Below are 16,103 nucleotides of genomic sequence, written 5' to 3' on the forward strand. Positions count from 1 at the left end.
AGAAGAAGAAGAGGAAGAAAAATAAAAAACAAATTTGAAAACCCATCAACACCCCCCCTGCGGAAGAAGAAGAAGAAGGAGAAGGAGAAGGAGAAGGAGGAGGAAGAAGAAGAAGAGGAAAAAAAGGAGGAAGGAAATTAAAAAAAAAAAAAAAAAAAAAAAAAAAAACATCAACTCCCTTAGCGGAAGAAGAAGGAAGAAGAAGAAGAAGGAAAAAAAAGAATATTCTTTTTGAAAACCCATCAAACCCCAAATCCACCACTTTCATCCATTCTCCACATCCTCTTCCGCAACCATCCTCCACCTTCTTTGTGCACCCATCTTCCCACCGACGAGATCTGGGTTTTTTTTTTTTTTTTTTTTTTTTTTTTGGGTTGCAGGAGGGAGAAGAGTGTGGGTGTGGGTGTGGGTGTGGGGAAATAGAGTGCAAGTGTGGGGGGAAGACAAATTGGATTTTTTTTTTTTGTTGGGATTTGCAGGTGGGGGAAGAAGATGAAGAAAGGGAGGGAGGAGGGAGGAGGGAGGAGGAGGGGGAGGGGAGGGACGAAATGAGGGTTTTCTTTTTTGGCCTTTTATTATTATTTTAATATTTAAAAAATATTAAATAATTATTTTTTAGTTTTTAATAATTTATTAATAGAAAGTAGGTCACGAATCAAGCCATGTCAGCACTTAACAGAAAAACTAACAGAAAAATTGACAGAGGTATGACATTGTCACAAATTCATAAGATGCGGTATGACATTATCAATTTTAAAAGATGAGGTATGAAACTGTCGTGATCCCACTAGTTGAGGTAGTTTTTTGTACTTTACACTTTTTTTTTAATTTTACTTTTTTTTATTATTTTAATATTTAAAAAATATTAAATATTTTTTTATTTTTTAATAATATTTTATTAATTTTTTAATAGAAAGTGGTCCCCGTCTATTGCCACGTCAGCATTTAACAGAAAAACTAACAAAAAAATTGACGGAGGTATAACATTGTCACAAATTCGTAAGATGCGGTATGACATTGTCAATTTTAAAAGATGAGGTATGAAACTGTCATGACCGCAATAGTTGAGGTAGTTTTTTGTACTTTACCCAATTTATTAATAGAAAGTAGGTCACGAATCAAGTCATGTCAGCACTTAACAGAAAAATTGACAGAGGTATGACATTGTCACAAATTCATAAGATGCGGTATGACATTATCAATTTTAAAAGATGAGGTATGAAAGTGTCGTGATCCTACTAGTTGAGGTAGTTTTTTGTACTTTACACTTTTTTTTTTAATTTTACTTTTATTTATTATTTTAATATTTAAAAAATATTAAATATTTTTTTATTTTTTAATAATATTTTATTAATTTTTTAATAGAAAGTGGTCCCCGTCTATTGCCACGTCAGCATTTAACAGAAAAACTAACAGAAAAATTGACGGAGGTATGACATTGTCACAAATTCGTAAGATGCCGTATGACATTGTCAATTTTAAAAGATGGGGTATGAAACAGTCATGACCGCAATAGTTGAGGTAGTTTTTTGTACTTTACCCTAATATTTAATTAGATTTGATCAATTTCAAGGACCATCTTAATATATTTGATCAATTTCAAAGACTATTTGAGATGAAAACCAAAAAAGAAATTGAATACTTGGTGAAAAAAGCAAATGCATCACTAGAACAATTGGATCCCATTATACAGAAATTCAAAGTTCAATTTCGAGGGTTGCCAAGAGTTTGTACAGAAGTTCAAAGTTCAAAAAAAAAACCGTAATGTTTTGATAAATGCGTGGATTTTTTTTAGTAATTGGCTTTGTAACCCATTTTGTTAAGAACAAGCACATTTGAACTCAAGGTTCCGAGTTTGATTCATTCTTTCCATAGTATTGTTTGCATGAAATTTTTTGTTTGAGTACAATGATATACTTTATACTAAAAGGAGAGAAAATTCGGCTAAACTACGTAATGGATAACCTAATTTAGTATAAAATTTGCCTATTCACGAGATTTAAACTTAAAACCTCTTACTTATAACTGAAAAAAAAAATATTAACAGACTGCAATACTAAGCGGCTCGCTTACAAAAAATTAAGAGTAAAGTATTTTATTTATTTATTTTTTTTATTTATCAATAAAGAAGTTACATTATCAAATGAGAACTGGAAAGTAAAAGACTAGAGCCACTCAACAGAAAGCGCCAAGAAGTTGCCGGCCGAAAGATGCAAAAAGCTCTTACTCTATTGTGGACTTGAAACAATGGGGAGTTGACTTGACTTTGGTGTATGCCCGATTTGCCGTTCGCATCGTCAGAATTGCTGCTGCAGTAGCATGCCAACTGATGAAGATGTCCTCCTCCTCAAAATGCGGCAAGTACGACGTGTTCTTGAGCTTCAGAGGCGACACAAGCAGGAACTTCACGGACTACCTCGCCCACACATTGGACAACCATGGATTCAACGTCTTTTTCGACGAGAACGAATTGACCAGAGGCGACCCTGTCACACCAGCACTGAAGCAAGCAATCAAAGACTCTAGGCTTGCTGCTATCATCTTCTCAAGGGGGTATGCTGAGTCGAGATGGTGTCTTGAGGAGCTGGAGGAGATCTTGGCCCGCAAAGAAACAATGGGGCTAATGGTTTTGCCAATTTTCTATGATATCGATCCTACCGATGTCAGGCACCAGACGCGAGAGTTTGAGGAAGCATTTCGGAGTCATCAACTGAACTTCCCTTACAAGGTGCAGGCCTGGAAAGATGCTCTTACTGCAGCTGCAGAGTTGGCCGGCGAGGATTTTAGGGCAACTGGCGGGTACTTACTGCCTTTTCGATTTCAATTCCTTAATTGTATAATTCAATTGCGAACCTCTGTTCACCAAATGTCAATAAACTGTAAATTGATTTCAAGTAAAGGCTTATAATCTTTAATTTTATGCATTTAAATGCAAAGCTTAAAAACTCCGATAACGGAATATATCAATGCTTGATCTTACCACCAGTGTGCTCGGATTGAGCTAAATCACAAGAAACAGATATTCAAAGGCATTTAGCAAACGAACATTTCATCTACATTCTTACTTGAACAAATAATTTTTGTGGCATATATGAGAGACCTCCCTCTCTATGTACAAGTTTGATCTCTGCTTGTATTTCTTCTTGATCATCTTTTTCTCAAGTAGTCCCATGTCGGATCTTACTTCGAAATCCTTGTGACAGGACTTAATCTCATGGAGATCTTACTTGATCATCTTTGATTCAAGTAGTCCCTCCCTGTGTTTTCATCTCTGTGACTCAGAACTGTTTCGATTACAAGTTCTGATCACTCTTCGCAAGATAGGGCTTTTCTCCGCTTCTTTGTGATGGTTTGATCTTTTGCACACTCTCCTCGTGGTGTTCTCTTCTAATACTCGCTTGGTCGTCATGAAATTCAGATTTATGCTCTTTCACTAGAGTCCTAACTTGATTCCATTTCCGTTGCACAATCTATTGGTGTTTTCTGTTCTCTTCTACTCACACTCGTCCACTCTTTCTGCTTTCAAGCAGCACACATATATAGACTTTTATCTATTGGTACTTTGTCTCTTTTAGATATTTTTGGGGTGTTGTCTTCTACAATTTTGTTCTAAAAGCCACAACTAAAGAAAAGACTAATATGGTCTTTTCCATTTTTTTTTTTTTTTGAAATTTTACTACCAGGTATGAAGGAAGGTTTGTCGAGCAAATTGTTGACGAGATCACTAGAAAACTGAAGAACACATACATGACCGTAGCCCCAAACCCAGTTGGAATAGATTCTCGGGTGCAAGAAATTGGTAAATATTTGGCTGATGGAGGATCAGATGATGTCCGCATAATTGGAATTTGGGGTATGGGTGGACTGGGTAAAACGACGGTTGCCAAAGCCATTTTCAACAAATATCAGGATAAGTTTGTACGTAAAAGTTTTCTTGCTAATGTGAGAGAAGAGGAACTGGTCGATTTGCAAAACAAACTTCTTTCTGATGTGTTGAGATTAAGAAACATAAAGGTTCGTAGAGTTGATGAAGCGACCGAGGAAATAAAAACAAGACTTCGCAACCTAAAGGTACTTGTCATAGTTGATGATGTAGACAGCGTGAAACAGTTAGAAGCATTAGCTATAAAATTTTACTCATTTGGTCCAGGGAGTAGAATTATTATAACCACAAGAGACCAACATTTGCTAAAGATGTTAAAAGCGAATACGATATATCATCTACCAGCAATGAATAAAGAAGAAGCTTCTGAGCTCCTTTGTTGGCATGCCAACAATTATCCTATTAAAGAATTTCTTCAAGTCCCAAGAGAAGTTGTTGATTACTGTGGAGGTTTGCCACTAGCACTTGAAATTTTAGGTTCTTATCTATCTGGGACAAGCATAAGTGAATGGAAAAGTAAGTTGGAGAAATTTAAAAGTCATCATAGTAGGGAAATTCTCAATAGACTTGAAATAAGCTTTGACGAGCTAGCTGATGATGACCTGAAGGCTATATTCCTTGATGTATCATGTTTCTTTGCTGGAATGAACAAGGACTATGTCATGAAAATATTGGATGGCTGTGACTTATATCCAGAAATCAGAATCAGTGTCCTCCACGAACGATGCCTTGTAACTACTAATGAAGATTTGACGCTGGTGATGCATGATTTGGTTCGCGACATGGGAAGATATATTGTGCATGCGGAATCCCCTGATGTCCCTGGAAAACGCAGTAGGTTATGGCATCACGATGATGTGATAGACGTACTGAGGGACAAATCTGTAAGTAATTCCGCAATCAAATTTTCTGTCAAACGCATGCACTTACTAAATATGCATATCACACACATCTAATAAATTGTATAAGTTGGATGTTTCAATAGTATACAAAACAATGAGTTGATTGGAAAGACACCCATATATACTACAGGTTGAATGAAAAGAGGAACAGAGCATAGAAAGGAAAGTGTAGGAGACATGGAAGGAACCTAGTGCATTGAATTATCTCAAATTAAATAACAGAATCATGTATCATATATGTTCTGCTCTTAGATACAAGAGGTAAAAAACCCTGTAGCAGATGCTAAGATACCTAACAAATTTGGACACGGCACAACGGATGTCTGAGCACAAATTATATGTCCTACTCAAAGGTACCGCGGCAGGTCATAGGTTGTCTACCTCTCTTGTAATTCATACATTCAATGCATGGTTTTACTTCATGTGTATAAATCATCTTTCCACATGCAGATAGCCTTTTTCTTACTCAGTTTCCTCCCACCCACCCCACACCCCCTCTCTCCTGTCTCTCGCTCTCTCTCAATAGGGAACTGAAGCAATTCAAGGACTCACTTTAGATTTGCAAGAGTCTGACGAGACTAGCTTCAGTACAGAAGCATTTAGAAACATGCATAGTCTGAGATTGCTCAAACTCAATTACGTCAAGCTCACTGGCAGTTACAACAATCTGCCCAATGAGTTAAGATGGTTGTGTTGGCATGGATTCCCCCTGGAGGTCATACCAGAAGATTTTGATCACCCAAACATAGTTGTTATTGACCTCAGCTATAGCAAACTCACACGAGTGTGGGCGGATTCCGTTCTGGTATGTTATGGCTATAACCAATTATTAATTCATTCCTCTAGGTTTTGTAAACATCATGCTTTCTGTCTTCTATTTGAATTTGAATATTTTTCCTTTTATCTGACAGTTGCTTGAGAAGTTGAAGTTTCTTAATTTAAGTCATTCCCATAACCTAACACGATCACCGGACTTTTCAAAAACCCCAAATCTTGAGAGATTGATACTCAAAGATTGCAAAAACCTTCAGGCAATTCCAGCTTTACCAACAAATTTGGAAATCCTGGAAGCGGATGAGTGCATTGCATTGGAGAAAATGCCCGATTTTTCAGAAATGTCAAGGATGAGAGAATTGCATCTGAATCACTCCCCCAAACTCTCTGAAATTCTAGGCTTGGATAAGCCATTAAACTGCATGACAAGTATTCATATGGAAGGGTGCACCAATCTCACTGCTTCTTTTAAAGAAGGGATCCTACAGGTCCTCTCTCTCTCTCTCTCTCTCTCTCTCTCTCTTTCTTACATGCTGGTCATCCTTTATTGTACCTGTCTTTCTCCATGGTATAGGGATGGAGTACAAGCGGAAATGGTGGCCTTTTTCTTCCTGGAAATGAAATTCCATCATGGTTTACGCCTGTTGACCCTCAGGGTGAAATAGCGGTGCCGCAAAGTTTTGGCTGTGATTTAAAAGCATTGACTGTGTGCATCATTTATTCTTCAGACGACTCCAAATCTGGTGGCTCTCTTCGCATTCGTGTTGCAAATTATAGCCAGAACACTGTATTTCTCATCTCTCCAATGCGTGCCACTGTATTAACTTGCCATGAAAATTATCTTTGGCTGGGACATTTGTCAAACAATAAGCTCAATGTGAAAGGCGGAGACAAGATAAATGTTGGTGCACACTTTGTAGGACCAGGGACTACTGATGATATTCATCTCAGGGTGAAGAAAATAGGGATAAATCTGGAAAAGGAAAAATTAATCAATGAATATGCGCTCGGCCGTCAATTTATGCCATATTCAAGTGAGTGCAAAGAGGACGGCAATCATAAGGCAGGACACGGTTATGACTCGTCCCATGAGAATCAATCCCGCAAAAGACTCAGGTTGGATCCCAGTGTTGAAAGAAATGCGGAAGAAACTGATGAATTCATGCAAGAAGGAAGCAGCATGGGCTAACCGAAGAAGAAAAAGGTTCATAAACTGAACTCGAGCCATTAGTACTTTTGGGACTCATGCTATACTACATATTTCCCTTTTGTATGTAAGAAGTTATAATGTTCTCTTTAATTAATACTTATTTTCCTTCTTTTTTTTTATTTTTGGTTATCTTCAAAACATGCTAGCTTTTCGGATGCAATTTTCCTCTTCTTTGATATGGTGGCCTATAAGTTGGAACTAGTAAATTTCATGTAAGACTTGTTTCTGAAATGTAGAAAAAAAATGTATATATAAAAAAAAAAGAAAAAAAGAAATATGCACATGCCACATAAGAATTGAGTACTGGCTGTATATTTGGTGTAGCCAAGTTGGCTAGATAAGTTTTCTCCCTTCGACAATTTTAAGTACAAATTCGGTACCATGCAGAAATTCAAAGTTCTCTCGAATAAAAAAAAAATTAAATTGAATACTTGGTCACAACAACAAATGCTTCACCAGAACAATTGGTATCATGCCGAAATTCAAAGTTCAATCTCGACGGTTGCCAAGAGCTTGTATTCATTCCTCCCATAATATGCGCATGAAATTAAGGGGTTGTATTTGAGAATTTTAAAGAGTTAAATGAATTTATAAATTTATGAATTTTTATGAAGTTTAATTTATTTATAGAGATTCCATATAAAATTTTCATTCAATTCATTCGAAATCTCATGAGAGATGTGAGATTTATGGATGCTTAAAATACACTATAAAATCTCTTTAATCCTCTCTAATTCCTCAACTTTCTCAAATTTTTTAAAATCCTAATTGAATACACCAGTATTTCTAAAGATTTTAATAAACTATCTTAAAATTCTAATATAATAGAATCACTTCAAATCTTGATTAAATACTATAGACCCACACAATAGAGAAAGTGCCAAGAAATTGAGAATCGTCGCAATTACTGATAAAGATGGCCTCCTCCTCCTCAAAATGTAGGCTAAACGCGCAAGGAATTGACGAACAACCTCTACTGCACATTGAAAGACCACAGATTCAACGTCTTTATCGACGAGAACGAATTGACCAGAGGCGAAATTATCACACAAGCACTGAAGCAAGCAGTCAAAGACTCTAGGCTTGCTGCTGTCATCTTCTCAAGCGGGTATGCCGAGTCGAGATGGTGTCTTGATGAGCTGGTCGAGATCTTGGCCTGCAGAAGAATAATGGGGCAAATGGTTTTGCCAATTTTCTATGACATCGATCCCTCCGATGTCAGGCATCAGAGGGGTGCTTTTGAGGAAGCATTCCGGGAACATCAAAAGCGCTCCCCTGAAATGGTGCAGACCTGGAAAGATGCTCTTAATGAAGCTGCAGAGTTGGGCGGCGAGGATTTTAGTGCGACTGATGGGTGATTACTTACTTCCTTTTCCTTTTTAATTCCTTAATTATAAAATTCAATTGCCAACCTGACAATTCTTCATATGGAAGGGTGCACCAATCTCACTGCTGCTTTTAAGGAATCAATCCAAAGGGTAAAGGCTCTCTCTCTCTCTCTCTCTCTCTCTCTACGTACATGCTGGTAATCCTTTTTGGTACCTATCTTTCTCCATGGTATAGGGATGGAGTGCGAGCGGAAATGGTGCCCTTTTTCTCCCTGGAAATGAACTTCCATCATGGTTTACGCTTGTCGACCCTCAGGGTGAAATAGATGTGCCACAAAGTTTTGGCTGTGATTTAAAAGCATTGACTGTGTGCATCATTTATTCTTCAGACAACTCCCAATCTGGTGTATCTCTTCACATTCGTGTTGCAAATTTTACTCAGAACGCGGAATTTCTCATCTCTCCAATGTGTGTCAAAGTAATAAAATCCCAGATTATCTTTGGCTGGGACATTTTTCAAACATTAAGCTCAATGTCAAAGGCGGAGACAAGATATATGTTGGTGCATACTTTGTAGAACCAGCTGCTACTGATGATATTCATTTCAGGAAGATTAAAATAGGGATCAATCTGGAAAAGGAAAAATTAATCCATGAATATGCACTCGACTGTCAATCTATGCCATATTCAAGTGAGTACAAAGAGGACGGCAATCATAAGACAGGACACAGTGATGACTCGTCCCATGAGAATCAATCCTGCAGAAGACTGAGGTCCGATCCAGTGTTGAAAGAAATGCAGAAGAAGAAACTGATGAAATCATGCAAGAAGGAAGCAGCGTGGGCTAACAGAAGAAGAAAAAGGTACATAAACCGAACTCGAGCCATTGGTCCTTTTGGTAGTCATACACTGTATAGTATATATTTCCCTTTCGTATGTAAGAAGTGAAAATGTAAAAATTTTAACAATGTTAATGCCAAGGAAAGAATAGGCTTATTTAGTTTGGTTAACTTGTTAGTTCTGAAGTGGTTGGGAACAAGGAAAGAAATCAACTGTCCTAAAAACTTAAAAACTCAAAACCTCTCTTCACTCAAAGCGCTGTCCAGTTGCTTACAGATATCCAAAACTAGCTTGTTGCATTTTCTTGAGCGTGTTTCTCCATCCTTGCATTCTTCTTAATCTTGTTTGCATCTACATATTGTTTTAAGTTGTCATTGCACAACATGTGCATTAGGCTAGTTGGCCAAGGCAATGTGCACACGCCTTGCACCAAGTTCGAACCTCCCTTCCAGTGAATTAGAGTAGTTTGGAATATGGTAAAAATAAAAATAAAAACAATCTTCATTGCACAAAACTTTCAATAGTTCCAATTTGAAATCATTATTGGATCTGCAACATTCTGCATCCACAATAGAGGCGTCATTTTTCCTTTACTGTTCATCATAAGAATGCCTTACATTATTAATGTGCAGAATCTGTTAATCCGCGGTGGACGATCCTTATTACTTAGGTATGGTCCTATGTACTTAGGAGTGATCATGCTTGGTTTAATCCGTGATGGATGATCACTACCTATTAGTATTCTTAGGAGTGACTGCTTGGTTATCAGACAACCAATTGTATTGAATTATTTCAAATTAAATAACAGAATTATATATCATATAGGTTATGCTCTTCTTAGATACAAGAGGTAAAATATAACACATGTAGTAGATGCTTATTAAGATACCTAACTAAATTGGATAATTGTAAAACGCAACTTTGGCTTTAATCCACAGGTACCTTAACAACTGATAGGTTGTCTACATCTCTTGTAATTCGTACATCCAATGCATGATTTTGCTTCAAATAGTTTATGTATAAATCACCTTTTCACATGTCGATAACCTTTTTCTCAGTTCCTTTTTTTTTTTTTTTTTCTTTCAATAGGGAATTGAAGCAGTTCAAGGACTCACTTTAGATTTGCAAGAGTCGGATGAGGCTAGGCTTCAGTACAGAAGCATTTAGAAACATGCAGAGTCAGAGATTGCTCAAACTCAATTACGTCAAGCTCACTGGCAGTTACAACAATTAATCATTTCAGCATACCTCACCCCACGCTCATAACATATTTCATAGCCCTTGGGAACCTGAGTTACGTTGTCTGGGATACATTCCAGGTAGGGGCAATAGTGATGCCAGTGGCCAAACACATTGCAAAGTTCACAAGGGTGTCTGAATGAGAATTGGAAGGGTTTCCAAGCTATGACTGCCTAGTTTGTATTCTTCTCTTCTGGTTTTGGTGTTAATGTAGTAGTATTCTCCTCATCAAGTTGGTGTTGATATAGCAGTTCCATCTATCACTTTATTATGAAAGACCAAATAGGCCCGTTCTGCCATAAGTACCTCCCTATTCCGCTCAGTGGGGTTCGGCAATGGGTTTGAATGATTGGAAAACTTCCTTTTCTTGATCTTGTTATTCCATTGTGTATTAAATAACTTTATGTTGTAAACTCAAGTGTTGATTATGTAAAATTTTGTTATAAGATGTATTGTGTTTCAATTATAAATAAATTTCATCTTCACTCCTTCCCACCGTGCCTTGGATATAATCAATTCGTGAATCGGGGCATGAACCATATATCCATCTCGTGTCCAACACGCATAGCACGAGACCATGCTTACCTTAATGCAACTATACCAGCCTTCTCGGATAGTCAAGGTCTAGTTGGCTTTCCAAACGGTTAGGAACCTTATATAAGAACTAAGTGACCATGGAACGTAATTCTCCCTACCCTAACCATGTTTAGGACAAGCTTCCCTACATTAAATTTCATGGACTCATTCATAGCATATTGTTACTATAATATAGAGTCAAACTCATGCATAAATAAAACTTGTCGTTTTATTAATTAATCACTTTGGAACCATGGCATAATATTACATAAATTGGCTTTTAGAGCATAACTTCAACAGACTGCTCAAACTGAGAATGAGGCTTAAGAGCCTACCTGGAGTGATTACAAGTTAATACAATTTTATAGGCAAAAAATAGAATAATGGGTAATCAAGAAAGCAGGTCTATCTAGAATTTACAAAATCACAGTAAAAGATATAACAAAAATGCCTCCAAACATTTAATTATCAATTGTTCTAACTGTAAAGAAAAAGATAAACAGTTACAAGGATGAAATCAAACAATTTCAGGGACCGTTTTGATGTCACAGATCATTTGTGAAAAGAAAAAAAAGACATGTAAAATTCATACCATTAGAGCTCATCCACTGGTTATTGCATCATGGGCCCATTACAATAAAGCAGGAGATGCTTTGATGAATTTTTTAAAAGAGAAAGCTTCAACTAAAAACGTAAAACATATTGTTGAACTTGGGAGGTTGTTTCTAAAAGGATTGCTTGGAAGATTACAACTTCGATGCTATCTGTGTACCATAGAAAATGGTGTAAGTGATTTTTATTATTTTCTATGGTTTTTGTTGCATGTTCTTTTCTGTGTCAATGTAATATTGCTTACACGTTTATATCACATTGGTTATTTTGTAGGAGCCAAAAGGTTACATCATTAATAGGTCTGCTGAGTGTGTCAATGTGATTGTTCTAAGTTCTGTATTAACAGTAGTAAAAGGGAGTTGGGTCGTGATGTGTATTGTGGTGGTAATGGAGGAAAGGCTGCATTTAGTATAATGTTGGGAAAATATCGGGGAGTAAAAAAAACTGACCTATAACTGGTGAACGTAACATAAAGAATTTGACTTCAAGTTTGGAATTAGATGATAGTGTTGAATATTTGCTATTTGTTATGGTTGATGTCGCTCTCCGACAGAAAAATTGTGGTTCTCCATGAACGACACAATTCAAAATGAAGAAATTTGGAGAGCGACATCAACCATAATAAATAGCAAACATTCAACACCATCATCAAATTCCAAACCTGAAGTCAAATTCTCTATGTTACGTTCACCAGTTTTAGGTTGGGTTTTTTTGTACTCCCTGATATTTTCCCAACATTATACCAAATGCAGTCTTTGCTACACTACCACCACAATACACACCACGACACAACTCCCTTTTACGACTGTTAATACGAAACTTAGAACAATCACATTAACACCCACAATAACACTCAACAGACTTATTAATGATACAGCCTTTTGCCTCCTACAAAATAACCAATGGAATATTATAAACATGTATAAGCAATATTACATTAACACAAAAAAGAACATGCAACAAAAAACCATAGAAAATAATACAAATCACTTACACCATTTTCTATGGTACACAAATAATTGAAATTTTCCAAACAATCCCTTAACATTGAAGTTGAAATCTTACGAACAATCCTTTTAGTCCTAAGTTCAGCAAAATCTTTTACGTTTTTAGTTGAAGCATTCTCTTTTAAAAAATTGTAATGTGTCCATGATGCAATAACCGGTAGATAAACTTTAATGGTATGAAGTTTCTACTCAAGTTCTAGTAGAACTGGAAAAAAAAAAGAAGAAAGTTACATGCATATTTAACGAGCATTGAAGCTCTAAACCAACAACTAAGGGAAAGAGTCTACCATTGACAGCCAACACAAAAAACAAATTAAACAACATAAGACATAAAAAGTAACAGAAACATACGTTTAGAAATAACAATGGCACTGATCTTGGAATATGATGCCATGAAAACCATGTCCGGTAGAAGCACAAAAACAAGTGAAGTCCCAATGCACTCAGATGAATTGTCAGACAAATCTAGAAATCTACAGTAGAGTCCTCAGCAGATTCAGCATTATCAGAAATTAGACCAGGGATAACAGTAGCAGGAAGATCAGGACAACTCTATATAGTTCCTAAAAGTAAGAACCAAAAAACAAAACAAACAAGGGCCTGACTTCAAATACTAGAAAAAAAATACTGAAATCATGAGCAATAAAAGGGATTTATGATTCTTTTGTTTGAGACCAATGAACTCAGACGAATTGTAATTGTCAGACAAATCATGAAGAAATTCATCGGCAGATTCAGCATTAGCAGAAATTAGACCAAGATCAGGACAACTCCATATAGTTCCTAAAACAAAGAACCAAAAAACAAAAAAAATTAAGGGTCTGACCTCAAATACTAGAAAAACTAGTGAAATCATGAGCAGTAAAGGGGATTTATGGTTCTTTTGTTTGAAAAAGGGAAGTACCAATGCACTCAAAAGCGGGCCTAAAGCCAAAGAACTGGGAAATGGGCCGCAAATAACCTGTTGAAAACAGAATGTGGTCAACCAATGACATTCAATTAAAATGTAAAAATTTTCAGAACAAATGATGAATTTTTATTTTTAATGGGATTTTAAAATATTATGAACGGAATTGGGAAAAAATGGCCACAAACAGCTTCAATAGCCACCTTACCATATTCAACAGAAATCCAACTGAACTGTTAACATGAAATTTGAAAATAAAAAATGAATTTAATTTTTCTTCAAAAGTAAGAAAAAAATAGAGACTTAATCAAAGAAACTAAAACTGGTAAAATTTGTATGAAGCCGAAATTGATTGAAATTTGAGTATTGGGCCGGGCCACATAGCGTCGAAAGTGACCATAACATATATGTGGTAAGACAAAATTTCCAGAAGAATGAACAAATTTATATTTTTCCTAAACATTTAAAAAATAAAAAACACCGAATAGACGAAATCATACCTCAGAAAAGGTGAAGGTGGTAAGATGGTAAGATGGTCAGATTGATAGAACTAGGAAGACTAAACCATAAAGTAATATGAAATAACGAGATCTGGAAAAAAAAAAATTTCAGATCTCCTTATTTCATCTCACATCATGAATTGGGGTATTCTCTTACCGTAAGAATTGCCAGAACCAAAAGAATTGGTATATTTTTCTTAAGGAAGAATTAAACAAAACAAAGAATATTGAACATGAAATTCTTCTTAACTCCTAATAATTCTGTGCAGCGGTTTTTGCTGTAAGAGGAAATGGCTTTGTGCTTTGGCTCCGACTCCAGCTAAACCCTATGGCTTTGTTTTTATTGCCGCAAGTACGACTTTCAAACTTAACCTAAGCGTCGTAGTATCTCAACCGTTAAAAATAAATAATCTAACGGCTGTGCGTGTTATTAGGCGTGAGGTGGAATTCGATGCGTTTTTTATTTACTTATTCGCGTGAAACTCTTCTTTTAGTAAATTTACACATAAATTATACCATTTTTATTTGGAGGGAGTATTCAATTGGGATTTTGATGAGTTTTAATTCTTTTAATGAATTTAAGAGTATTCAATCAGAGTTTTAAGTGATTCTATGAAATTTAAGGTGTATTCAATTAGAATTTTAAGATAGTTTATTACAATTCTTAAAAATTTGGGTGTATATAATTAGGATTTTAAATAAATTTATAAAATTCCAGGTGTATTCAATTAGAAATTGATTTTAAAGAATTTGAGAAAATTTAGGAATTAGAGGGAATTGGAGAGATTTCGTAATGTATTTTAAGCATCCACAAATCTCACATCTCCCAATGAAATTTCGAGGGAATTAAATCAAAATTTTATATAAAATCTCTACAGATCAATTAAATCTCATAAAAATTCATAGATTTATAAATCTATTAAAGTTTCTCAAATCCTTAACTGGACAATCTAAGGGATTTTTACTTAGCATTTAAATAAAAAATACACTAAATTTAAATTAAAATAAAAATTACAGCAAAAGGAATTATCCTGGAGTCCAGAGAGAGTCTTTCGGGAAATTACACCAAATTTAGCTTTTCTTTTTATTTTAATTTAATGTCCATCTACATTCTGTTTCTCTTAAACAAATTGATAAACACAATGAGTAAACGAATTAAACTAATCCAACGGCTCTGCGTGTGCTTTAGAAATAAATTTTAGAGAAATTATGGCACGGCATTTCCTCCTTCACCGTGTGGAATTTATTGTGTTACATAAAATCTGACAATTTTTTATACTATCTATTAACATTATACAAAACGGCATGAAAATAACGTAATTTTAATACATTGTTATTTGTGTTACATAAGTTTGAATTTTTAAAACTCTACAAACTCTCATGAAATACAAGTCTCTTCATTTTGCATATCCTTGAACATTTGATATTTTGTAATAATATACTAATATTTTTCCACTAGGCTCTTATTTTGGAGTATGTAATATTTGAACTGTAAAATCCGAAGACAAAATTTCACATGATGTGTGTCACATTGCGTGTTTCAGACCAAATTACTAATGGAGTTGATTAAAAAACAGTAATCTTGTACATTTTGTTGTTTAACAAAAATATTAATCGACAAACTTTTAATTTTGGACCAAATCTAAACTTACTCAAAATTCTCAGAAGAAGTCTCAATATTTGGAGAAAATGTGTAAAAGAAATGCAAATGAGGAAAAAGAAAGAAATTAAAAGTGAAAAATCCATAGCAAACAAGAAGTGGAATGACACTGAAAAACAGAATGTAATACTGCCAGCGACCTGCTAACAAAAAGCCTTGCAACAACAATATTTTTCTTCCGCAATCCTTTTCCGTAAACCAATTTAAAAAATGAGCCGTTGATTACTCACTCTATCATCCGAAACAGTGTCGAATTTCAAAACCCAGCTGCTAATATTTGATTGCCGTTTTTCTTGTACCGACCGTAGCTGTCTCAGCAAAAAGCAGAAGCAGTTGCGGCGTTGATCCGCCGTCCGGACTTCAAACGGTCGTCGCCTTCGGTTCAAGAAGCTGCATCTCAAGCTGTTATCGAAGGATTCCTTCCCACCATATCAACAGTTTCGACTTCAAGATTTTCTCCCAAGTACTTTTTTTTTCTTTCCTTTTTTCGCTCAAAATTCTCGCATCTGGATTCTGGGTTTGACTTTCTGTGTTGTTTTATTACCGCTTTTCGTGGAAAGCACTTCTGCTCATAAAAGCGCTTTTGTTAACGTGTACAAAATTTTATTAGAAATACAAGTGCTTCGTGGAAAAGCAGTGGAAGTTCTTTATGAAGTTGCACATAA

At 35.6% G+C, this 16,103-nt stretch overlaps 1 protein-coding gene and 2 long non-coding RNA genes across 4 annotated transcripts; 2 read left to right on the plus strand and 1 right to left on the minus strand.

Moving 5' to 3' along the window:
- The first annotated feature begins 2,161 nt into the window (after nucleotides 1–2,161).
- On the plus strand, nucleotides 2,162–6,877 carry LOC103945477 (disease resistance protein RUN1). Its single transcript, XM_048570269.1, has 5 exons — nucleotides 2,162–2,799; nucleotides 3,684–4,767; nucleotides 5,312–5,590; nucleotides 5,697–6,047; nucleotides 6,134–6,877. Exons 1-5 carry the CDS (start codon nucleotides 2,330–2,332, stop codon nucleotides 6,746–6,748), a joined length of 2,799 nt encoding a protein of 932 aa, XP_048426226.1. The 5' UTR covers nucleotides 2,162–2,329; the 3' UTR covers nucleotides 6,749–6,877.
- A 790-nt stretch (nucleotides 6,878–7,667) lies between these two features.
- On the plus strand, nucleotides 7,668–10,622 carry LOC125470757. 2 transcript variants are annotated; one of them, XR_007253066.1, is made up of 4 exons: nucleotides 7,668–8,123; nucleotides 8,204–8,247; nucleotides 8,333–8,960; nucleotides 10,027–10,622. It is a non-coding gene; the product is annotated as an uncharacterized LOC125470757 (long non-coding RNA). The 2 variants fall into 2 exon arrangements; XR_007253065.1 differs by having other exon boundaries at nucleotides 7,669–8,247.
- A 337-nt stretch (nucleotides 10,623–10,959) lies between these two features.
- On the minus strand, nucleotides 10,960–14,097 carry LOC125470758. Its single transcript, XR_007253067.1, has 2 exons — nucleotides 13,276–14,097; nucleotides 10,960–13,154 (listed from the first exon to the last, which is right to left on the minus strand). It is a non-coding gene; the product is annotated as an uncharacterized LOC125470758 (long non-coding RNA).
- Between the last annotated feature and the right edge of the window lie 2,006 nt (nucleotides 14,098–16,103).

This window comes from the organism of the source record quoted next, unplaced genomic scaffold, assembly GCF_019419815.1.
Source record: "Pyrus x bretschneideri cultivar Hongxiangsu unplaced genomic scaffold, Pyrus_bretschneideri_v1 Contig52, whole genome shotgun sequence".
Classification (NCBI taxonomy): domain Eukaryota; kingdom Viridiplantae; phylum Streptophyta; class Magnoliopsida; order Rosales; family Rosaceae; genus Pyrus; species Pyrus x bretschneideri.

Excerpts from the sequence above, each read along its gene's own strand:
- LOC103945477 (XM_048570269.1), top strand. The coding sequence starts at position 2,330 with ATGAAGATGTCCTCCTCCTCAAAATGCGGCAAGTACGACGTGTTCTTG. Across the intron at positions 4,768-5,311 it reads ACGTACTGAGGGACAAATCT|GGAACTGAAGCAATTCAAGG; the intron begins GTAAGTAATTCC and ends CTCTCTCAATAG. Across the intron at positions 5,591-5,696 it reads TGTGGGCGGATTCCGTTCTG|TTGCTTGAGAAGTTGAAGTT; the intron begins GTATGTTATGGC and ends TTTATCTGACAG.